The following is a 25,270-nucleotide window of genomic DNA, read 5'->3' on the forward strand; positions in this document are numbered from 1 at the left end:
GTGTTTGTTTGATTGTGCATGTGCCTCTTTTAGGTTAACGACATATTTACAATCAAAATCTGAACTTGCCTGCAACAGCCCAACATCACATGGCTAAATGCTTTCCCTTCACTGTTAAGATCTCGTGAGTCCTTAAATTTGACCATATTGATATTCTTCTTCTCCTCTTGCCTCTCTGTCCTACTCCATTACAGTACGTCTTTTAATATCCCCTTTAACATTCCCCTTTCCATCTCTCATTCCATAATTCCGGTCATCTCCCCTTTCCTGTCCTCCTCTCCCCTCCTCTTCACTTGTCATCTCTTTGTGTTGTGTTTTAGGGAGGGAAAAACAGGTGCTAAGAAAGTCATGTGTAATTGCCCATGAAATGCCTGAAAACAGTATGATCAGGGCTCCATTCGATCCTCAACTCCCATGTTGTTCCTTGTCACCAACAGTCCTCAGATTAGGAAAGAGAGAAAGGAGGTGGAGTGAGAGAGTAAAAGTTGTGAAAGTGTACATCCTGAAATCAGTAAAGTCAAGATGGGTTTGAGACTTTCTGTTCTATATCAGATACTTCACTTTTTGAATAAAGATATACTGCCAGTTATGTGTGCATTGGATGCAATGCTTTCCCACATTTATGCTCTTGCCACTATATCAAGGATGAACATTTGGGTTCACCATCTGGTCAACATGTGTCTATTTATCTGTTTCTCTTTAAAATGTACCTCTCTGGACAGAAAGAGAGAGAAACATATGTGTATGTAAACTATTTGTGGTGCAAGAGCATACAGTTGCATAGTTGTTTTTGGAGATGCCCCACCCATGCTTTATTGTGGCCTTTGGTGTTTGTATGGTATTAAAACAGTGATGTGCATCCCTCCATTAATCTGCTTAAACTGAACATCTGTCCCCTTTCTGTCTCTGTCAATGTCTCAGTGTGTCACACACACACACACACAAAGACACACACACACAGGATGAATGGATGTTTGTGTATTTGAGAGATTACATCCTTACTTTGTATAATAAGTTGTCACAGTGTGTATATGAAGCTATGTTTATGTTATGACATGCATACATTTGTGTGTGTGTGTGTGTGTGTGTGTGTGTACATTATGCAAAATGTTGTCTGTTTCTCACACTCAAACACAAGCAGGCCCGTGGTTTACCACAGGGCGTTGTTGCCATGCTCTGGCGTAAAAGCTTGTTTTGAACAGCTCTCATGCATCCTCTCAATGTGTGTTTGCAGTTATCGCTATAATATACCACGGAACTGCTCCCTTTGTTCCGATTTGTCTATTACTTCAACTTGATTGTTTCTTGATTGTCACGTGCTTGTGAACAACAATGGCAGACTTTGATAAATAAAACCCATGTTAATTATGCTTTGGTCACAGCTGCTCTGAATGTGTTAATGTTGGACTTGACATGATATCAACGAACTAGGTGTAATTTCATTATACAATCCTAATAATAGAACACTTCAGTTTCAAGAGTCTTTTACAAGGTTATAAGTGTTTCACACTAAAATGCTAGAATTGTGTGCAAGGTTCTAGATGCTTTAAGTTACTCGGGTGGGTGTATGGAATTGGTATGGGATGACGTGAGAGATGAGATGTTTAATAAGATTTACGGCTGTTCTAAAGGAATCACTGCTAATCCCGCAGCCTTGGCTTGCATCGCGGCGGCGGCAACCGTTCCGAGAGCGGCTCAATCTTTCTCCTTTGGACGATTGGTCAGTGGAGTTCTCAAGAAATGGAGGCACACAGATATACGGTTGGAGACACTAGGCCTATGCCGAGGGGAAATCAAAAAGATACTCAAGTGAGCGTTTGGCTCAATTATGGACTAACGTGGTCAGCCCAGTGTGGCTCTTAAATCCATTCAGTCATGCTATCACCATCACTTTAAAACTGAAAACAATTTGGGTGTTTTTTTTCTGTGTCATTCATTTATTCCTATATGGGACCTTTCAGTCAGCATGTTGTAGGCATATATGGGCCATGAAGATGTGTTCTAAGAAGTAGCGGTCCTAGCACATTTGGCGTCTTAGGCAAGATTTATCACCAGGTCAAGATTTATCACCAGGTCAAGATTTGTCACTATCTGGCGTTGTTTTTCCAACCGTTTTGAATTCGCATTAAACGCACTGTTTGTCCCAATCCTGTTCGAGTGCGCCTTGTGAAAACGCTGCCAAACCAGTGTCAAACACTGCGCGGAGCCTCGTTCTGAACCCGCCCTTTGTATGACGTTTGCCCATCGGCACTCAATCAGTTGAGGAGAAGGTAATGTGCCCCGCCCCCACTGGAAATGTTGGGGCGAGTTTGAGCTGTCTCGCTGTTCCAGCAGTGGTCGGCTGGGCTGTGGGAATGCTTGCTGTTCGGGACGCATAGCTGTTCAACACGCCCCGGAGTAGCTTTGCGCTGGGATACACGGATACCACGCACAGTGGAGAATCGTCTCCGTACAGAAGTCAAAAGGGAAAGAGTGGAGCTACGTGAGCATGGCGGTCGAAGAGGAAGGGCTCCGGGTTTTCCAGAGCGTCAAAATAAAAATAGGTAAGCAATGCGACCAAAGAGGGAGAATTCCCTCGCCCGTCCGTGGTCCGAAAGGTAGGCTACAGGGGAGCTGCTCTACAGAGCACTCGCGTACGAGACCCCTTTTGCCATATTGTAATTCAAATCACACGTCGTTTCCCCCAACTATGCATTACTCGGGTCCAGCTATTGTAAAATAATCTCGAGCCTAATAATGTAGGTTACATGCGCCCAATTCATATGATGGGTAATTCATAGGCGCAATATCTCACATATGAATAATAAGAATTTGTAGCCTATTAGACAGCACAAGATACTAGGCTGGACAGAAAGAACTGCGAACAGCCAGATGGTTCGCATTTGCTACTTTCTCCATGTGTAGGCGACCAGCTTTCGAAAGCCGAACCGTTAGTCGGAGATCCATTCACTTTTGCAGAATGTTAGTGTCCGCTAGACATTCATTGCGCCACAACATTGCGCTGTGGCTGAATATGAGATATCAGCATGAGAGAATGGAATTACCCGTGTCTGACTGCGTTTGCCCTCCTGTCACCACCGCCAACATCCTCCACAGTCGACGATTGGCTCGGTTATTGGCCTTGGTTAGCTTTGTTTTGAAATAAAACGTGATACTGTCGTAAAATGCGATGGATTTATGTGCTGTTGGGCCATTTAAAATCGGTAGCTCATCATTAAAATCGACTACAAAGCTGCAGAACTATGAATAATGCAAAATGTCGTTAATGTAGGCTATATTGTGCGCTATTGTCACCTTCTTGCATGAAGCCAAACATTAAGCACAACTTCCCTCTCTTATTTCCCCACACACAACATCAAACGAAGCTGTGGTTTGCCCGTGGGTGCACAAGACACGAATGTTAACTTAAGAACAACAAAAATTAGGCCAAACAGAAAAAACGATCAAAACAAACAAACAAACAGACTGCTGCACGCGCAACATTTACGCTATGTCAGAAAACCAGGTAGGCCACCCTGCGCGACATTAGCCAAGCTCTTTGTATCTTGATCTACGCAGCGACCAAACCTCGTTTGAACATAAACCCAGTCGAGTGTTGTGCTTTGGATGCACCAGTCATTCACATGGCAAAGGGAAAAGCTGAACTGACACAAAGACAAACGTTTTCTCATGTTTTATTGTATTTGCATAGGATTCGTCATGAATGGAGGATCAGTCGGAGCCTAAGAATGGTTGTGCAGTCAGTTATTACTGAATTATAAGAATCTCATAACCTGTAAATACCATGCATTAGACAGAGGAGGAGACATGATTAATTTCAGTCTGCTGAGGCTGATATTGAATCCACGCATCCTCTTTGTCGACACAATCTTCAAATCTGTGGTCATCGCTGTTGCATGCAATAGTAATGCCTGTATCCAAACAGTCGTACTGTACCATTAGATAGGGTAAGGACTGAAGACTCAACTCAGTTGCTGAGCAGTAGCCAGATTCCCTGGTAGTCCTGAACCACTAACTCCATGGTCAATGATGTCTCCCTGGAGTAGGTCTACTGCACCTTCCCATTGGTATTGGTGCCTGAGACTGTGTGTTGTTAGCCATCGTCCACCCAGCAGGCCTTAAAGCCAGGGTCTTTCCTACAGTTTGTAGCCTGGTTGGAGACCCCTAACTGTCAGCTATGGGGCCTTTGGCATGTAGCTGGACTTCATCATACTTGGCGTATGACATACAGTTGAATATCTGCCACATATTTGTGATGGAGGAGGTGGGGGGTACAGTAGATTTTTCTTGTTGTGCACCGATGACTTCACTGGGGTTTCCTAAAGTAGCGTAATACTAGGGATACTGTAGGGATACTGGAACCATAACCTACTGTCCGGGGAAACACAGGAAACAGGAAACTACCCCAAATCACTTCCTGATTGGCTGGAATGGACTACAAAAGAAGTGTGTCTGTTTTTTCCTGTGTTGCAACAAGCTAATGTGAACCAGATGGATTCTGTAAAAGACAAAAAGAGAGAGAGTCTTACAGGGTTGTGTTGTTTGCACACTAATGGTGCTGGGTGTTGATGGTCTTTCACAGGCTGCATGTCTCACTCAACTCCGGAGCTAGGATCCCATTGCAAAGCATTCTGGGATGTGCGTGGGAGAAGGGAATTGATGAGTTGAGGGGTCATTGAGGGCAGTGGCAGGGTAAAAGCAGCCATTCCCCTTGGTGTGGGTTGGTAAGATGAAGTATTGGACTGTTGGGTGGTTGGAGAGGACCCATTGGTGGTGATTGGGTGGGTGAAAGGGACAGGAGTGGGTGTTGGTTCAAACTGTTACTGCCAGTCTTGTAGTGTGGAAGGCCAGGGTGGAAGCAGGGCTGAGAGGTGGAGGAGGGTTGAAACGGCGCCAGAAGGGGCCAGACATAGTGGCTGGAAGGCAGTGGAGAGAGGGGGAGGCCAAGGAGGTTTCACTGGGCAGTGGAAGGGACTGAAGAGAGGTTAGGTTTCCAGAGAGGCCCTGCCGTCCCTGGCAGCTGGCCAGCAGAGGTTCCCAAACTTCCTCTAAGCGGTGTGGGACACACAGAGAGGGGGGAGGGGGGAGAGAGAAAGGGGGGGCCTCTGGGGATCCGTGACACGTCAGGGCGAGCTGGGTGATTAATCCGCCTTCATCCCCCAAGTGACGGGACATCCAGTGGTGCTCATCCCCCAAAAAACTGTGTGAAATTATCTTCATTTAAACAAGGTTGTTGAGCCATTAGCTTGTTTGGTACATCTAGAGTAGATTACAGCAAACACTGTCGGTAATAGAAAGGGCACCATCATCTGTGGTGTAACTAAACCATCATATGAAGACATTTCCTAGCAACATGAGGGCAAGTGTCCATGTGTTGGCGTTGTGCGCGTGTATGTGTGTGTGTCTGAAAACTGTGTTTGTGTGTGTGTTTGGTGTGATCAGATTGATTTATTGATAGAGACAGTGTGTTTGTGTGTGTCTTTATATTGGATTAAATGATTGATTGAGAGAGGAAGAGTGTGTGTATGTGTTTACATGCACTTTTGTCATTTTGAATGGGTCTGTGTGTGTTTGTGTACATGAATGGCATTTACTCCTGGAAGGAACCGTCTTTGGAAAACAGCGGGTGGTAAACATATCTCTGTTGACTGTTGAGACGCAGGCTGTGTTTTGGGTGCGTAGAATCCGGGTCTGCAACAGAGGACACAGCCCAGGTCCAGCATCCTGTATTCCCCACCAGAACACTCACCAGAAGCAGAAACGATAAGCTCTCCAGAGACGCAAAGGGTAAATAAGGGTAAATAACAAGTTAGATAACTTGCCCGGACGGGCCTAGAAACCCTCCTCCAGTCTGCCTTTCATTTGCCCTCTCAGCAACCCAGTCATGGCTGTCTGGGTGACCTTCCCCTGGTTTCAGGAACACTAGGAGAGTTGTTTCTGCTTGAGGGTGTCTGCTGCAATATGTATCTGCCTGGTTTGCTGTTCTCCCCCTCTTTTTGGTGTACACAGTAACCCCCCACTGCCTCCCCCACATACACGCACACACACACACGGCCTGGGAAGGAAGTTGCATGTGGGATGGAACATTGTCTGTGATGCGGCGGCAGATATGCCAGGCACTTTGTTACAGGAGTCTGTTTGAAGTTCTGGTACCACGCTTACTCTGCTTTATCAAGGGCAAGGAAAACCTAACTGTGAATTCTCAGTAATTCTTGTCACTCCAAAACTGTAGCTTACAGTCTCACAGAAACTGAGAATTAGCTGAACTCTCTGCAACACTAGCCAGGATAGCTCACCCCTCAACAGAACATTGTCACTAGTTTCTAACTGACTGTCTCCAACCCTTTCCCTCAAACAAGATGGCATATCAACTTAGGCCATGCCCTGTTTGTTTGTGTGTGTTTGCAAAAGATAGAAGAGGGAGGGTATTTGGATGTGCAATGTTACGTGTGTGCATGTAATGCCATTTTTTAGCTGACACATTTATCACAAAGGGGATTTGAACCTCTGACTTCTTCACCCGCAGTGAAATGATCTACCACTGACCTAAAGGCTATGTGGCCCTAGGGGGAGCATGTGTGCGCATGTGTGCACGTGTGTATGTGTGAAATCTCTTTTTACACCTCTCCCTGAAAATAGGCCCACGCAATCTCTCACCGTCTGTGGTTTGTAGAAAAAAGAATATGCAGAGAAATCTGGTGACTGGTGGGGGGTTATGTTTTTACACAATGCTGTCAATGCGTAACGCCTTATAAAGTTAGCGAGGTCCAAAACCAGACCTTGTCTTTTAGGGTCTGGTTGCTGGAGTTAAAACACAGCACCTGGACTCTCCCAAGCCTCCTCTCATGACTGAAACACTGCACTCACCTCCTGGTCAGCATGAGTTGACTGGCTGGCTCAGATTGCCTCAGCCAGTCCATGCGCAAGGCACTGAACTCAATTACTGACTGTTTTTCCAAAATCAAACCATTTGTATCAGTTACTGAACGCGTACGGTCGGTTGAACTTTGGAACAGATTTTCAAAAACATATTTTTTTTCCTGGGTGAGATGCTTGGATGTGTGTGTGTGTTTTAAAGGGAACATATTATGTTTGTGTTCTATTTGTTTCCATTGCGTATGTATGTGGTGTGAACATTAGCAAAGCTTGTGTCAAAAATCTGTGACTGACGGAATATGTGTGATCAGTAACTAAAAACTAGGATTCCATTTGCCTTACCGCTATTACCGAACCACGTCCCAAACACCACTCATTGTGACAGCTAGAGGAATGAAATGTCAGATGAATTCACCTTGTGATGACACACTTAATGGCACACTTTTATACAAACCAGAAACAACCATAACATGAATAAGCAAAACCAATCGCTCCTGTGTTTTGGGGCTCTGTCACAGTGTGGTCAGGAGCCTCTCTTCGCAGGATCTGACGTTGGGATGTGTAGTTATCCAGTCGTACCCAGTGCTCTGTTATCAATGCTAGTTATGGAGACAGGTAATTAACTGAACGAGTTAATAATTAAGAGACATTCTGTGGATGGAGATTTGGTGGGTGCTGGAACTGGGTCTGAGACCACTTCCTCTGACACACCCACAGCCATGCATGCACACACACACACATACTCACACACACACACACCATTTCTCCCCTGACTCCTTCAGAGCGGGAGGGTAGAACAAAGTGCCCTTGTGTGTTCATCTGTGTGTGTGTGTGCGTGTGTGTGCGTGTCTATCTATTCTAATGTGGCACAGAGCAGAAAGAAGGAAGGACGCTCATGCTATAACTTGCCTGACAAGTTTTGTATTTTTATTTTTTCTTCTTCTACGAAGCACATGCTTTCCTTGTCCAACACATTAGTTCTGGGTTATGTATGGCTATTTCTACTCCTCCTGTCTCACGCTGTCTCTCTCTCTCTCTCTCTCTCTCTCTCTCTCTCTCTCTCTCTCTCTCTCTCTCTCTCTCTCTCTCTCTCTCTCTCTCTCTGTCTCTGTCTCTCCCTCTCCCTCTCCCTCTCTATCTCTCTCTCTCTCTCTCTCTCTCTCTCTCTCTCTCTCTCTCTCTCTCTCTCTCTCTGTCTCTCTCTCTCTCGGACTCCCTGGCAGGAGCACTGGGTCGTTCGCCCCCTTTTAAACTACATCTTGGATGCAGTCGAAATTCCTTTCTCTCAATCTCATTTCCTGTTGTAGCTCTCTCGAAGGCTATCTCACTGACTCTCTTCCCTTTCTCACTCTCTCACTTTCCCCTCTCTCTTTTCTCACACTGTCTCCAGTCGCCTGTTTTCTTCCCTTGATGCCCCCCCCCACCCCTGTATTTTTCTCTCTTTCTCCCTCTCTCTTTCTCCCTCTCTCTTTTATGGTCTTATAGTCGGGTGTTTCCCAGGCTTGGTTAGGGAGCTGGGCTGGTCTCGAGATCGGAGGAATGGAGATGTAATTCAATATGTTCTAGTAGTGGCATGTATTTGTATGCATATGTAAATATGTGTGTGTTTGTGTGTCACAATGGACACTATGAGTTGGAAATAATATTACATCAGCTTTGACAGTTTTACACAAGAAAGGGAACATTAGAAGCGTCACTATGCTCATTCTCTATTTATAATTTTCTTTCTTTTATTGTTTGTATTTCCTGTTTCCTTGTCTTTCACACTACCCCTCACAGACTGATTTACTTCCTCATTTTCCCTGCTAATCTCTTCCTGCAATGATATTCCCTAGTCTCGCTCTCTTTTTCTGCTTATCCTTCTATACCTTCCCCCCTTCATATTCCCTTTCATTAGAGGTAGGGAGGATACTGTTTGATCTATGTCACAATTTTGCTTATTTGCAAATGTCATCTCTCTGCATCACTCTCTCTCTCTCTCTCTCTCTCTCTCTCTCTCTCTCTCTCTCTCTCTCTCTCTCTCTCTCTCTCTCTCTCTCTCTCTCTCTCTCTCTGTCTCTCTCTCACTTAATCGCTCACACACACACACACACACACACTCTATCTTTCTCTTACTCCCTCAGAGAGTCTTCAGAGAAAAGGTCTTGTCTTAATGCGCTCCCTCAGATTCTTCTCTAGTAACCGCCTACGCAGTGTGCGGTGTATATGTGTTTAATCTGGATACGCTTAAGTGATATATGTGCAGTTGTTGTTGTTCTGTTCTATCTACTGTATATGAAATGTCTGGCAGGGGGGCAAGGGGGAGGGAGGCTGAGTCAGACCCCCCCCCCTTGAGAGGAGAGGTGACGAACAAAGGGCACAGACGCAGGATGAAAGAAAGAGGAAGAGAGATGGCTGGAGAGCCAGGGAAGAAAATAAATATAGCAAGGGAGGTAACGAGGGGGAGACTGCACTGAGATGGGTGGATCAGAAAGGCTGCTTTCATGATGAAGTCTCCTCGTGCAGCTAAGTGACAGGCTTTACCAAAGGCTTCCATCTCTCCTTTGGTGCAACACACACATAAACATACACACACTTGTTCAATCACTCAAACCTCTTCACCCATTTCTCCCTCTGTTACTTACACACATACACACACACACACACACACGCGCGTCCACAGACTCGTTTTGTCACTGTTCAGCCCACCCATTACTCAGAAACCTGCAATACCAAACAGGAAGTTTGTCATGCTATGACTGTCACAATGGCAATGGGGGAGTTGACACTCAAAAATGAAAAACATTTTGAGACACAAACAAGGCCCCATTCCCAGAGACATGGTTCTAGGTTTCCCATCATCTGGCAAATTATTCAGGATGCACTATGCGTATGTTTATATTGCCCAGATAGACAGGTTATACACTGCATAATTGTGCTGGTTGGGAGCTGCATTGTAAACAACCCGCACCCCCTCCCCCAGCACATGAGCATGGTGGGGGGGGGGGGGGAACAGATGCTGGGCACTTCCTGTTGTGATGGTTTCCCCCAGAAAGTGTTTGTGTGTTTAATCATGACAATGGCCCCTATGGTCACGTCCTTTTGGGGGATGTTATGCTCCAGTCATCAGCATGGCTCCTTCCTATTGGACAAGCTGTGTGGTCTCACAGGGAAGTCTTTGTTTTCACAGAGAGATTGTTGTGACTGTTGATATTTTGTAGACACATTCAAACAGCCACACACACACAGCCCCCAGGACGGCAGCCGGCGTGCGAGTATAATCCTATGATGTTGTGGTTTCCAGGGCGACCCGAACACCATAATCCAATGAGATCCTCTGTTGATGATGAGCTCGAATGATGAGGAAGGCAGGCAGGACTCCCTAGAGAGAGATAGAGATGGTGGGGGGGGGGGGGGGAATTCTAGATCCAGCTGTCACCACCTTCTGATTAACTGACAATTGATGTCATTGTATGTTCACTGAACTGGCTAGAGACATAACAATGCTGCCGCATATCACTACCTTCACTCCTACAAGATGCTACTGTATGACTGCTACCGTTCATTCGAGATGCTAGCCACACTCATTCATAATGCCAGCTTCACTCATTCATAGTGCCAGCTGGACTCATTCACAGTGCTAGCTTCAGTCATTCATAGTGCCAGCTAGACTCATTCACAATGCTAGCTTCACTCATTCGCCATAGTACACAAGTGGCTTCACTTATTCACCATGCTATATGGCTGGCTCCAGTTCAGTCAGCTAGCCCAGCAGGCCAGAACACACAGTGGTCTCATGTTGCAGGGTTAGTGTCTAACCCCGGTGTTTTACACTGATTTACATGGGTTGCGCTCTCTAGCTAAGTGATAGGATCAGATTCCAAGCTGATTGTGGAAGGGACTGTTCAGTCAGGATCTCCCAGCAGGACAGCTACAGAGACAGAGTCTCCCTCGGGCTGCGGAGTAGCTCACATCAGTCACTAAACACTCCCCAATGCAAGCGAAGGAGGATATAGGGCCTTCGGGACTGGAATACAATCATTTTGGTTAGCTCGTCTGACAGGCCTAGTGTGTGTGTGTCTGTGTCATGGTGGGTGGTTGGACCACATTCTTGTGAAAGGGTGTGCTGTTACACATGTTGGATGAGCAGATTTGGTCCCTCGGAGACCTAGAAGAAGCATCCCACGCAGATTCCTTCACAGATATGTAGTGCCCGCACACGCACACGCACACACTCAAGATAGGATACGAGAGGAAACTATAGGACTATAGGTACTTTGATCTGGATCTTCATTTCTCTCATTGGGGTTGTGTCTATGTTCATGTGTGTACCTGTGTGTTGAGAATAGAAGTATAGTGCAAAGCACAGTGGCAGGCAGGGGCAGGGCTAAGCTTGTTATTCAGTACTCTCTGAATGGTAGGGCTTTGTGATGTCAGATAATAGATAGCATCTACAGGCTACAGGATTTCTTTCTGAAAGGTGCATTCACATTTAATGTTTTTTTTAAATATATATAGTCACTGTCTCCAGAGAACCTGTCTTGAATGTTACTATTCATAATGTTACATTTCTCTCCCTCTGTCTCTCTCATTCTCCTTGTGTGTAGGGGAAGCAAAGAACATCCCTCCGTATCCGGGGCCTAACAGGATGAGAGACTGCTACTGCACTGTCAACCTCGACCAGGAGGAGGTCTTCAGGACCAAGATCATCGAGAAGTCTCTCTGGTACCTTCTTACCTCTTCTGTGCCTGTCTCCCTGTTTCCAAAATCCTCTCTCTCTCTCTCTCTCTCTCTCTCTCTCTCTCTCGCTCTCTCTCTCTCTCTCTCTCTCTCTCTCTCTCTCTCTCTCTCTCTCTCTCTCTCTCTCTATGTCTCTCTCTCTCTCCCTGTCTCTCTCTATGTCTCTCTCTATGTATTTCTCCCTGTCTCTCTCTATGTCTCTCTCTCCCTCTCTCTCCCTGTCTCTCTCTATGTCTCTCTGCGTCCGTCTCTTTCAGTTTGCCAGACTGTTGGTTCTACGTGCAGAATTCTACAGACCTATTCTGCTGCTTCTGTTACCAACAGCCCTCAGTCTGTTTGGTTTATAGTATAATTATGTCATGAGATACTCTAATAAGGCGCCTCTCGTACAAAGAGATATCATCTACTGACATCATTGGGATAATGGCTTTTAAGGGAGCGTGTAGTGTACTTCAGTGTTTCTGAGAGTGCAAGCTAGAGGAATGTGGACTATTATTCCTAGTAATAGCCTAAAGGTTTGGATCATGAGATTCCCATTGCTCTGTATTCCCTGTTGCCATGTAGTTCAGTTGTGTGTTTTTGTAAGTGTGTCTGTGCACATGTACGTGTCTGCATGTGTGTGTGTGTTTGTCTATGTTTTGTCTGGAATAAACCCCATTAGATGTCATGGCACCATAAGATAAGGGCTTTCTCCTTCTTCATGTCTCCTTGGCTCCTCCAGAGCCTGGTAGTATACACAAATTTGGATTATCTATCTACAGACACACATTTGGTGTTAGATTGATGTCATATTGCACTGGGTAAACCAAGTCAAGCACAATCCAGAATTTCAACCAGGTGTGGTAAAAGATGTGTTTACCCAAAGATCAGATATGTCCCTGTACTGTGCAGGCTCAGTTCCTGAGTAGCAGTCAGCTCATTGTATTATCTCCTCTCTGCAGTCCGTTCTATGGAGAGGACTTTTATTGTGAGATCCCACGCAGTTTCCGACATCTCTCCTTCTACATCTTCGACAGGGATGTCTTCAGGAGGGACTCCAGCATCGGTGAGTAATACTGTGCTCCCATTGGTCCCCTAGTTGTTGTTTATCTCACTCCTTAGCGCTTTTCAACACTCTGATCGGGTACCTCTGCACCAGTTTCGGCCTTACGATTGGCTGGCGCTATTGATCAGATCCAGGTGTTTACATTTCTGGGAAACAAGCAAAGCAATTGGCTGAGATGTGTTTGTTACAGTCCAAATGCTTTGTCAGTTTGTTGCTGTGGGAAGGAATGTTTTGGGCCTGTTGTGCTGACGAGAATTCAACTGCAAACAAATAAACAAACCACATGAAGCTGTATAACCCAAATGCACCATATAATACACATATACATTTGAAGCACAAAAAGCATATAAAACTCATATACATTCCATCTGAATCATATGAAGCATATATAACTCAAATACATTCCATATGAAGCGTACACACAGTAGCTCACAAGCAGCAAAGGTTTCACACGATTTTTCAGGATTGACAGTAAACAGGCAAGGGCAATCCATGATAGCATGCAGCTTTAACTCTATTCTGCAGTGTCAGATCAGCTGTTCAGCTGGTTGAAGCTGTCACACAGGAAATAGCCAGGAGATAAAGGCCTGGAGGTATTTGTAGGACATTGCAACAAGTCAGGAGAATACCTGCACCTGGCTTAGCGGACAGAGCAAGCTTATCCAACGTCTGTTGAAGGAAAGATTAGGTGTTAAGCCTAACAGCGTTTAAAGGTGCTCGTGTGTGTGTGTGTGAGAGATGTTAACAGACGTCATATAAGCTCATCTGCAGGTCTGTCATGATGTGGATGAGGACTGGAGGATGATTACTGCACTCTGCCCTCCTATTGTGGATTTGTGTTTCCAGGTTTCTCAAATCAAGTGTGTGTGTGTCTGTGTGTTTTTCAGGTAAAGTTGCGGTGAAGAAAGAGGACCTGCAGAAGTATCACGGTAAAGACACCTGGTTCCAGATTCAACCTGTCAGCGCAGACTCCGAAGTACAGGTCAGTACAACGTAAAGAACACACACACACACATGCACACACACTCGAATCTACCTGTACATACACACCTCTTCCTTCGCCGTCATTGTTTGTGTGTGTGTGCGTGTGTGTACGGTTACATATGAGGCAGAAAACCAAACAAACAGACTGTGTGTGTAGCCTAAACAGGCCCCAGCTTAGCCTGCAGGGTCAATGTCACCTCTCTCTGAGTGTGCCGGGGTCCCGCCTGCCATCGTCACCGCACTTCAAAACACTTCAGCTTTGCTCAAACCAGCCTCGCTCTTTGTCCACGGTTCACGATCTGTTTGTGGCCTTCATCGATAGTAAGGCTGTGTATTCCCAGTACGTTTGACCCTGATCAAGCATTAAACATAAGAATGAATTACGTGTAACTGTATACGGTTTGGAATATTTAGCAAGGGGTTTGGTATTTTTGTTGCCAGTCACCGTCCGGTTGAGTTAGTTGCTGCTGTGGCTCCATCTTTTACATTTCCATATGTGGAAGTCTGCCAGTAGTGGAACATGATCTATGTACAGACCATAATGGTCCGGCTTCATTCAAGTTCATCGTGGTCGTGTCTGCTGCTGTCAGTTGGCCTTCAGTGGGTCAGCGACGACATCACTGTCTAGTCTTGTTAGATGTGCCCTCCCACACACAAACACATACATATGCACTCACACACACGCATATACGTGTACTCACTCACACACACAGAGAGAGTCCAGCAACAGCCCAGCAACATGTGCAGACAGATGGGAGTACGAAGCCCCGGGGCAGTGGGTCTGGAACAGAGACACATTCATGTCAGACGCTGGGGAGAGGACGGATGTGTGAGTAGAGAAGAGAGAGGGGCGAGAGAGACCGGCGTGAAGGATGGAATCAAATGAAGTGGGAAGATGGAGTGTCTCTCGCGCTCTCTCTCTTTCAGCCTGTCCATAGAGGACACATTGTTTCCTGTGTGTGTGTGTGCGCGTGCTGTGGCCAAGAGGCAGAGCGAGTTTGCATGTTTATTGGGTGCTGCAAAGCAGTTGATCTAATGGAACTAACGCATTCATTCCCATTACACATCAGAGGGAGACACGCTTACCCTGTCTGGTATCACGCCATGCTCCGTTGTCAAATAAGGATGTGTTATCATGGACATTTGGAACAAACCAATTTTCAGACGAGCACAATAAATTAAGTTGTAAACCATGATAAGCAACTCCTAGATTCACGCCGATAACATTTCCATTCACATTTAGTCATTTAGCAGACGCTCTTATCAGAGCGACATACAGTAAGTACAGGGACATTCCCCCGAGGCAAGTAGGGTGAAGTACCTTGCCCAAGGACACAACTTCATTTTGGCACGGCAGGGAATCAATCCGGCAACCCTCTGATTACTAGCCCGACTCCCTCACCGCTCAGCCATCTGACTTCCCTAGAAAATGACCTATGTGTGTGTTTGTGTGCTCTCCGCAGGGGAAGGTCCATCTGGAACTACGCCTAAGCGAGGTCATTACAGACAGTGGAGCTGTTTGCCACAAGCTAGCCACAAGGTGAGTGTTCTGCCATGACACACTAACACACCTCAGCACGGACAGGCATGCCCGTGCTCTATAGACCCTTCAACCCACACACATACACTCACCATCCTTCTCCCACACACACAAGACACAACACTTCCATGTCTACGTTTCTGAGTCTCTTTCCCTCGCTGGTGTGTGTGTTTGCAAACTGATGAAAGTTGCCCTCTTGTTTAATGTGCAACTAAACAGGAGGATTTACAGTTATCAGTCACAACATTAGTTCTACCGTATGTTCTAGAAGCTTGTTGTCCACCCCAGAACATCGCTCCAAGGAACAAAAAAACATCTCTCACCAAACTCTTTGCTCTTTCACAGTCTCCAATAAAACCCATCTCCCATTCGTTCCCCAATAAGAGAGAACCTCTATCTTCCAACTGGATCCTACACAAAAGACATTCATACAACATGAGCAAGACATGCTCAGTGATGAATGCCACTTCAACCGAGCAGAACTATGTCTATGTGTTCCACACCTGCTTTAGTGTGTTGGAGCGTACTCCATGGGGTTCATGATCAGATGGGTTAGGGTTGGTGTGGGTTGTGAATCTCTCTCTCTCTCTCTCTCTCTCTCTCTCTCTCTCTCTCTCTCTCTCTCTCTCTCTCTCTCTCTCTCTCTCTCTGAGATGGCTGTCTTCGCGGACCCTTGGTCCACTGCTTGTTACTTAGCAACGCTTTGATTGAGGTAAAGATGCTCGGGGGGATCGTGTCCAAGGTTTATTTAGAGTCAGGCTGAGTCACCACTCAATAGACTGTGAATAAACAGAGCGACGTTTGTGCGTGTGTGGTGTGTCTATTTTTCGCGTTTGTATGTGTGTGTGGACGTGTTACGCTTCAGCGTGCGTAATGTGTGTGTTACGCCCGCGCATGTGCGTTTCATCGTTTGAGGGGAAGGCGGTCGGTGAGAGAGAATTCTGCAGAACAGACAAAACGGTAGCTACGCGGTTTTGGGTGGAAAAAGAGGGAATTCAAATGAACGATCGTTAGCAGGCTTCTGCCTAACTAGATAACGAGCCATTCATTTGAATCAGGTGTGTTGAAGCAGGGAAACATCTCAAATGTGCAGGACAGGGGGTACTTGAGGACCAGGGTTGAGAACCACTGCTCTATGAAGACTGAGCATGGCTCACTGCCCCAAAGTATTGTGGGTAATGAGCTTAGTCGCATAGGGCAGAGGTGGAGAATACACAGGGTGGCCGGTCAACAAGCTAGGCCCCATTTAGAGGGCCAAGCCTTGGTAAGCCAGGACGGTCACAGTCAAATATACACTCCTTAAACTCCAGCTGCCAGACGCTCCAGTTAAACATGGACTTGTTGAAGGGCAGAACTTACTAAATGAGTGGATATGTGGATAGAGGGAATTTAAGTAATTGACCTTCGCCCTGATGTTCAAGCGCACATGATGAACGTTTAGTGTGAAAATGGGTAGCTGAAATAAAAAAAAAAAACATTAGTAGACCTCAAACTGTATGGGAGCCTGGGGGTGATTACCTCCTCCAAGGTTAAATGTGTTCACCACAATTACAGGGTTGTGGGTGGCTTGTCATTAAGATCCTCTGGTGAATATCAACCACTGAATGAAAGTCTCTGACTGATTCAGATTAGATTTAGCGTTGAAGAACTCCCTGGGGAAAAGTCACCACATCGACTCACTCACTGAACTCCAATTTGATTCCATTACCTTGAAATGGAGTCCTGTCCGATTGGATAGATGTCTATTCACTAGTCCATTTGAATTGGTTTCAATCTCCTGTAATTAGATTTGACTCCTCAACCTCTCTCCACAAACTAATTTGTCCAAGCAAATGTGATTAGAGGAGAGGGCAGTGCACCAGCCCTAGAATGAGTACGTCGGTATTCGGAATCTGGGAAGCCTCTACCCCAGTCCTACTGTTGGGCCATCATGTCAAAACCCCCGGATAGATCTGGAACCTGCCATAGCAGAAAAGGTCTCTCTCTCTTTCTCCCATTCATGTAGCCTATCTTTATCTCCCACTCTCCTCACTGTATGTGTGGTGAGTGAAGAGGCCGAGCAGGGGTTACATAAACAAGCTTACTAGACAGGAAGCACCCTGGCATTAGTAATGCTTAACAACCTCCCATCCCCACACACTCAATCCCCCCCACACACACACCACCACTCATACACACACACATCATCACCTCCCGCTTGCTGTTATCATTATTAACCTCCCTTTTGCTGTGTGTTGGGGGCTTTGTGTGGTTAGAGGGGCGGGGCTTAAAGTCAAGGTAAAAGAGGAGATAGGTATGAGATAGTGAATCTTGTTTGAATGGGTGTGTGTGTGTGTGTGTGTTGTGCAACAGTGTGTCAGCGTGAGACAGAGGAAGTAAGCGACCCACTGGCTGTCCTGTCTTGCCCTGCACTGCCCACGTGCTAATCCCCTTACACGATGATGTCATTCAGGACCGGCGGGGGCGGGGTCATGACTCGCCCTCGACTCATCGGGAACCGCAAACAGCACACGCTCGCCTGTGATTGGTTGAACCGGAGCATGGCGTTAATCATGAATGACCAGACAGATCTGTTCTTAAAGTCTCTGAGGAAGTACACCTGACCTGTCTATACATGTTCAGAAACAGCACATTGAGTGTTCTGCCATCCTTGACTTCAGTGGCAAAACCTTCATAGTTGTTTTTTTGTATCCAACTGAACTACTGTACGACATCATACTTAACTCAGTCCATTGAAATAATTAACTGGATATGAGTTTATGATTTTAAATATTAACAGAAGAAAAACATAATTGCTTTATGTGTGTATATTTCACTCATAGATCTGTTTCTAGAAAGCTACGGGGGTGTTCGACAGTGTGTGTGTGTAGTGTGAAGTGTGTGTGTGTGTAGTGTGTAGGGTTCATGCAGGGCTCTGAAGTGGTACAAGGACGTGCCAACCACTTAGGTAGAGCTCACGGGCCAGTCCCACACATGCCTGACAACCTGGAACTTCCACCTCACACACACTCCGATACTAATCTGATCCTCTGGTGTTGGAGAGAAGGACAGGGGAAATGGGACAACAAGGGCCAGGAGGCTGGGGAAGGGGACAGACCAGAGGGAGATGCAGGATGTGTGTGTGTGTGTGGAGAGTTGTTCTGTGTAGCCCTAACACTGCTCTCTCTGTGTGTGGTTACAGAGTGTTGGAGTGCCAAGGCCTCCCCATCGTGAACGGACAGTGTGACCCCTACGCGGCTGTGTCCCTCCTGGGGCCCTCCAGGTCAGAGACCTCCCCCCTTAACCCCCCCAACACTAACTCTGGTATCTGGTACCTCCACCACTTGTTCTGTGTAGCAATGGAATATAAATAACCTTCCCTTTTTCTTTCTCCCTTTCAAATCTCACTCTCAAACATCCATTCTCTTTCTCTCACTCTCTCTCTTTCCTACCCTCTCTTTCTCTCTCTCTCTCTCTCTCTCTCTCTCTGTCTCTCTCTCTCTCTCTCGCTATCTTTTTCTCACTCTCTCTCTCCATGTGTGCTCTTCCCCTCACAGGTCAGAAGCCAAGAAAACCAAGGTGAAGAGAAAAACCAACAACCCCCAGTTTGAAGAAGTGTTCTATTTTGAGGTGAGCAATGTCACATGCCACGCACACACACACACACACCATGCAGGAGAACTGCTTCATGTAAAGATGCTGTGGTGAACGATTTGGCTTATAGTATGGCTTAAAGAAACAACCAGAAGGTTTGGGCAGTTGGTTGAAACCCTGCCATGCTCTTTGAAGAATCATGTGCCCCAACTGTCAGCTTTGACAGAAATAAACTGGATGTTTGTGGGTCAGCCTTGCCAGATTGTGGTTAGTCAAAGCTGAATGTTTACCAATGGGGTGGAGCAATTATAGAGCATTTCTTCTTGAGGAAATTACACATTTTCCCTGGGTCACTTCAGGTTAGGGCAGGCCATTCGGTTGGCTTTTCTAAATAATTCGGGCTATGCTCAAGAATGTAAGCCCTTTCTGATGCTGGTGCGCTAACCACACGGATGTGATTAGGTTTCACAGACACGTGGGCGTCTGTTATTCTTCACTTGGGAGATTCTCTTCACAGGTTGTGGTTTTGCTTGAGGGAGTATGTCCGCACCCATTCTCACTTCCCCACGCCTGGCTCTTTGTGGTGTTTTTCAGTGGTGTGTGTGTGTGTGTGTGTGTGTGTGTGGTAGGGCTGCAGGTCTGTTGAGCTGGAAGCTATCGGGTTGAGAAGAAAAGGCTTGGCTTCTGAGAATCAAATCTCCAGTCTCACACATTCACCCTGTCCGTTAACCCCCATGCACCAGTGACATGATGACACTCGGACCCCCCCCCCCTTGTGGCGTGCCGTGAAATGAATGGAAGAAAGAGTGTGATTGATTCGGACAAAACGCCACAACAATCTGGACCATTGATTTTGGTCTGACATGTCCCCCTCCTGCCCCCCTCCACATAAACTCTAGTAGGCCCAGCCCCCCCGTCTGTCCCTCATCTATCACGCCTCTGTCATGGGGGAAGGGGGGGGGGGTGGCCTCACTGTTCTTCTGTGGACACATTCCGCTCCATGGGTGGATTCCAATCGATGCAGAGTGAAAGAGCCTTGCCGAATAGTGAGATGTGTCTGTGTGGGGGTCGGAGATGGTGAGATTGGTATGGAGCCGCTAACGTGAAGCCAGACTTCCCCTTTCACTATTCAAATCATCCTCTACAGTAACTTTGCATTGGGGTCATGCCAATTCATGTTGTTCCACATGCCTAGTCTAGATTTTCCCCTGTGACAAACCTTCCCACTGGGTCTGAATCGCCACAGCATCCTTTGAATGAACAATTTACCTGAAAATAGAGAGTTATGAAAATAGTCATGAAAATAGCTGTCATGGAAGATTATTAGGAAAGTGTAAAAAAACATTTTTGTTTAAAACATTTTTATTTGTATTTTTCTGTAAAGGTGACTAGGCCTCTCAGCTACACCAAACGACAGTTTGATGTGGAGGAGGAAGATGTAGACAAGTTGGCCCTGAGGTGAGTGTGTGTGCGTGTCTGAGAGTATGTGTGTGTGTGTCTGAGAGTGTGTGTGTGTGTGTGTGCTCCTAGGCAGGCAGGGTTTTATGTTCTAACCCTGGTGTCGGTTCCATTCAGGGTGGACTTGTGGAACGCCAGTAACCTGAAGTTTGGTGATGAGTTCCTGGGAGGAGTTCGGGTTCCTTTGAGAGTCCTCGGCCAGGCGGGGACTCACGACGCATGGTGAGACTCTCACACAGTGTGACGCCCCCTCCCAACCTTCTCTCCTCCTCCGTCTCCCAGTCCATCCCTACCTAGTGGACAGACGTTTAAACCTCCTCATCAACCCCCCCATCCTGTCTGTATGGCTCAAAAATGTGCCGACTTAAATGCCATGTGCTTGAGGACAAACTCCTACCTCTAATCTTAACCGCCCTTTCCCTCAGGTACTACCTGCAGCCGAGGGAGAACGGGGGAAAGTCGGTGAAGGTGGAGGAGCTGGGCTCGCTGCGGCTCAACATCGTTTACACGGAGGACCACGTCTTCCCCACTGAGCATTACAGCCCCCTGAGGGACCTGCTGCTGCACTCCGCCAACGTGGAGGTGTGTGTGTGTGTGTGTGTGTGTGTGGGGGGGGGGGGGTCAGATGGCTGAGTGGTTAGAGAAATCGGGCTTTTAATCAGAAGGTTGCCAGTTCGATTGCCGGCCGTGCCAAATGAAGTTGTATCCTTGGGCAAGGCACTTCACCCTACTTGCCTCGGGGGAATGTCCCTGTATTTACTGTAAGTCGCTCTGGATCTGCGCCTGCGTCTAAATGTAAATGTGTGTGTGTGAGGTGTTCTAGGGTGAAGAGATAAGAGAAGGGCTAGGTGTGTGTGTGTAAAGGTGTTTGTGTGTGAGGTGTTTTAGGGTGAAGGGCTAGCCGTGTGTGTGAGGTGTTCTAGGATGAAGGGCTGTGTGTGTGTGTGTGTGTGTGTGTAAAGGTGTGTGTGTGAGGTGTTTTAGGGTGAAGGGCTAGGTGTGTGTGTGTGTGTGTGTGAGGTGTTCTATGGCAGGGGTTTTCAACCGGGGGTCCGTGGCCCCCTGGTGGTCCGCGGCGGCATTGCAGGGGGTCCGCAACACAAGCCTATTTTGATCAGTCCACCATTGTTTTTTATTTGTATATATATATATATATATATATATTCGCTACACAGATTTTTCTAGATTTTTTTATTAGTGTTCAGAAACTCACATACACATATTTTCAATTTTTTTGATTCGATGTATATTGTTTGAGGTTTTTAAGTAGATATATTTAGATTTGTTTGAGGTTTTTAAATAAAAGCCAAATGGAAAACCAAATGTTAAAACTTCCTTCTATCCACACGAACATGCACACACACACACTGCTGCGTGCAGGCACATCAGTGGGCCGAGGTTTACTTTATAGTAAGAATAGTGGGCCCTGGGACAAAACCAGTTGAAAACCCCTGTTCTATGGGGAAGGGCTAGTTGTGTGTGTGAGGTGTTCTAGGGTGAAGGGCTAGGTGTGTGTGTGTGTGTGTGTGTGTAAGTAAAGGCGTGTGAGGTGTTCTAGGGTGAAGGGCTAGGTGTGTGTGTGTGTGTGTAGTAAAGATGTGTGTGTGAGGTGTTCTAGGGTGAAGGGTTAGGTGTGTGTGTGTGTGTGTGTGTAAGTAAAGGTGTGTGAGGTGTTCTAGGGTGAAGGGCTAGGTGTGTGTGTGTGTGTGTAAGTAAAGGTGTTTGTGAGGTGTTCCAGGGTAAAGGGTTAGGAGTGTGTGTTGTTTGTGTTTCTTTCAACCTGTGCAAGCACAAACTGTGTGTGTGTGTGTGTAAACATGAACATCAAGTTCCCTTGTCCACATATCCTGGGGCGAAACACGGCTCTCTCTGTCTCTCTCTGTTTCACACACTAACGTGTGCGCGTGTCCTTGCAGCCCGTGTCCGCGTCTGCAGCCCATGTCCTCGGGGAGGTGTGTCGTGAGAAGCAGGAAGCGGCCATCCCTCTGGTGCGCCTCTTCCTCCACTACGGCAACATCGTGCCTTTCCTCAGCGCCATCGCCCACGCCGAGGTCAACCGCACGCAGTGAGCCCACTCCCCGTCGACCCCCCCCCCCCCGCTCAACTGTTTCCTTGGAAACATTATTTGTTCGCTGAACTTGTGAACGTTTAAAGTGGAGCTGAATTGACAAGATGTTTGATCTCCTTTATGTTATTTAAGGTGTCAGTGTGTGTTATCTGAGTATAGGGTCACAACTAGGAATGGATACTGGTTGGGTTCAAGGGTCTCTGATTCATGTAGTGATCTCCTTGGGTCCTCTCCTTCCTAGGGACCCTAACACCATATTCCGGGGAAACTCACTGACCTCCAAGTGCATTGATGAGACTATGAAGCTGGCTGGAATGCACTACCTGCAGGTCACTCTCAAACCTATCATCGATGAGGTACTTTTTATTGCCCTCTCTCTCTCTCTCTCTCTCTCTCTCTCTCTCTCTCTCTCTCTCTCTCTCTCTCTCTCTCTCTCTCTCTCTCTCTCTCTCTCTCTCTCTCTCTCTCTCTCTCTGTTTCATTGAGTCACTCCTTCTCTCTTTCTCTCTTGTTGTCCACTCTGTATTCTTGGCTTCTTTCCTTTGTGTTTCATTTCAGTTGATTAGAGAAGAGGGTTTGGTGACATTTGAGCTCTGTCTTTTAATGTTTACAGATCTGCACTGATCACAAACCCTGTGAGATCGACCCGGTCAAGCTCAAAGAGTCAGAGAACCTGGACACCAATAGGGTGAGTGTTTGTGTGTGTGTGTGTGTGTGTGTGTGTTTGTTTGTATGGGATTCTGTTCAGGTCAGAACCATAACCAAGTTTGGTTCTCATTTGGGTCCTTCAGGAGAACCTGCGTCAGTATGTGGACCGAATCTTCAACGTCATCACCGCATCCGGTGTTCGCTGTCCCACCGTCATGTGTGACATCTTCTTTTCTCTCCGGGAATCTGCAGCCACCCGTTTCCAAGGTAACCAACTGCCAAAAACAAATATGCGACAAAGAGGTACAAGGAAGATGAGGAAGGTATGAGGAAAAAAAGCTGGTTAAAATCCAAGGCCGTTTCTATCTCAGGCTCATAAAGAAACTTTATTTCCTTGTGTAATGACCTTCTTCCTGTTGATTACATCTATTTCGTGAATGGAATGAAGATCTGGTGTAGTACTATGGACTACAGTGCCACCTATTGCTCATGGCCAAGCACTGCAGTTAAACAATACTTTTCTGTCTGCAACATTGTACTTTACAGCTGATAAAATATACATGTGGCATACATATTTAATTTGACGTATAGTCATCCACATTTGGGTTTTATGGTGTGTCTGTTTAAAATGATATGTGTTTGCCTCTCTTTAGTCATTTTTTTGAAGGGGTGTCTGTTTTGTATCTCTCTAGTGGACCAGGACGTCAGGTACACGGCTGTCAGCAGTTTCATCTTCTTGCGGTTCTTTGCCCCGGCCATCCTGTCCCCCAACCTCTTCCAGCTCAGGCCACATCACCCGGTCAGAACAGACACACACGAGCACACACCCAACTTTGGACACGTAAAGGCAATCCACATGCATGAAAAATACCTATTATTAAATGATTATTCATGGATCTCTTCTCTTTTTCCTACTTAGGACCCCTTCACCTCTCGGACCCTCACTCTCATCTCCAAAACCATCCAGACGCTGGGGAGTCTGGCCAAGTCCAAATCAGTAGGTCCCTAAGATGGAGGCTCCACAGAAACCTACATGAACGGGTCCAATTCTATCGAGACGTCAGCCGTTCCAAACAGAATGACTGATCTCTCCTTTTCCACTCTGTCTGTCCTCTTTCTCCTTTTTTCTCCTTTTTTCTCTCTTTTTCCGTTGTTCGCCCTCTCTCAAGGCCAATTTCAAAGAGTCTTACATGGCCGCGTTCTACGACTACTTCAACGAGCAGAAGTATGCGGATGCTGTAAAGAACGTGAGTGTCTCTCCCCTTTACCTGCTCGCACGCTAACCGTACTCACTTCCATCGACCCTCAGCTCAAATCTTAAAGGCCACGCACGCATGGATAGGCAGAAGTTCAATATAAAACATGGGCAACCCGGAAATATTTTGTGGAGCTTCATAGAATATCTTGGTTTAATCCATCAACAACTTGAATGTTTTAGGTGCACTCGTTTAGACACCAAGTTTCTTAAGAGGATCGTTAGACTGAGGTAAGTGTTAGCTGAGGTAGACCATCATGAAGTGTTGTAAACGTGGACTTTTGTGTTTGTAGTTTCTGGACCTGATCTCGTCGTCAGGACGATGGGACCAGAAGAGCATAGAGACCCCCATCATGCTGAAAGAGGGGTAAGGATCCCTCACCGCTGCTCTCCTGGTGCCACAGTGCCCCCTGCTGGAAGGGCAGAGCACAGGTTCTGCTGTAGGGTTATCCTCAGTGGGGAGATGTTGCCTGTTGTTTCATAGCAACAAGAAAGGTTGTCTCTCCAGTATTGAATTAGGTGCTCGTTTGAAACAGATAGGTTATGACTTCTTATTCTAGCTCATTCTAACCCCAGATTTCATCCTTTATATATACTCATCCAGTGTATATGATGTTTTGTCATCGCCCTTCGATCTGAGGTCAAATATAGACTAGACAATATATAGACAGCCTGGTCAGTCTAACATCTGATGGGGACTGGTGCAATCCGAAGAACGGCTGTTGCAGAATACAATTTTATCCACCGCCAGACTAACTTCTAAGTCCTATAATAACCATGTAGACATCTGAATGGAGTATTGGTGTAAAGGTGTCCTACACTCAGAGTCACTCAAACAACTTCTTGTGTTTTTGCCGCTGGGTGCAGGAGTGTTAAACTCACTATTAAGAGGGTTGATGGAAAGGGGTCCTGCAGGTAAGCGTCACTCTGCGCCCTGACGTGAACTTTGACCCCGTAAACCCTGTGACCCCGAGTCCTGCCTCCCCCCTCCCTTCCATGTCCAACCACACAACTGCCCTTGTTGACAGCTGTTACCAGCCTTGTGTGTGCAGTGCGACGAGTGCTGAAATGGTTATACTTGAAATCATTTCAACTCCTGTCTTC

At 46.5% G+C, this 25,270-nt stretch overlaps 1 protein-coding gene across 2 annotated transcripts in view; it reads left to right on the forward strand.

The window, feature by feature from the left end:
- The first annotated feature begins 2,313 nt into the window (after window positions 1–2,313).
- The window catches only part of rasa3 (RAS p21 protein activator 3), a 28,059-nt gene continuing 5,102 nt past the window's right edge, over window positions 2,314–25,270 (forward strand). The window contains exons 1-18 of one of the 2 annotated variants that reach the window (XM_084667738.1): window positions 2,314–2,543; window positions 11,463–11,580; window positions 12,537–12,640; window positions 13,528–13,622; window positions 15,088–15,164; window positions 18,346–18,426; window positions 18,701–18,773; window positions 20,122–20,195; window positions 20,313–20,417; window positions 20,621–20,777; window positions 22,112–22,260; window positions 22,505–22,619; window positions 22,877–22,951; window positions 23,055–23,178; window positions 23,604–23,710; window positions 23,831–23,908; window positions 24,081–24,158; window positions 24,460–24,533. In XM_084667738.1, the coding sequence (XP_084523864.1) occupies window positions 2,489–2,543; window positions 11,463–11,580; window positions 12,537–12,640; window positions 13,528–13,622; window positions 15,088–15,164; window positions 18,346–18,426; window positions 18,701–18,773; window positions 20,122–20,195; window positions 20,313–20,417; window positions 20,621–20,777; window positions 22,112–22,260; window positions 22,505–22,619; window positions 22,877–22,951; window positions 23,055–23,178; window positions 23,604–23,710; window positions 23,831–23,908; window positions 24,081–24,158; window positions 24,460–24,533 (1,739 nt within the window). In that variant the 5' untranslated portion in view covers window positions 2,314–2,488. The remainder of the gene's footprint in view (window positions 2,544–11,462; window positions 11,581–12,536; window positions 12,641–13,527; window positions 13,623–15,087; window positions 15,165–18,345; window positions 18,427–18,700; window positions 18,774–20,121; window positions 20,196–20,312; window positions 20,418–20,620; window positions 20,778–22,111; window positions 22,261–22,504; window positions 22,620–22,876; window positions 22,952–23,054; window positions 23,179–23,603; window positions 23,711–23,830; window positions 23,909–24,080; window positions 24,159–24,459; window positions 24,534–25,270) is intronic. The other variant, XM_084667737.1, reaches the window with a different exon arrangement.

Source organism: Hypomesus nipponensis, chromosome 12, assembly GCF_054491055.1.
Source record: "Hypomesus nipponensis isolate SF chromosome 12, ASM5449105v1, whole genome shotgun sequence".
In the NCBI taxonomy this organism is placed as follows: Eukaryota; Metazoa; Chordata; class Actinopteri; order Osmeriformes; family Osmeridae; genus Hypomesus; species Hypomesus nipponensis.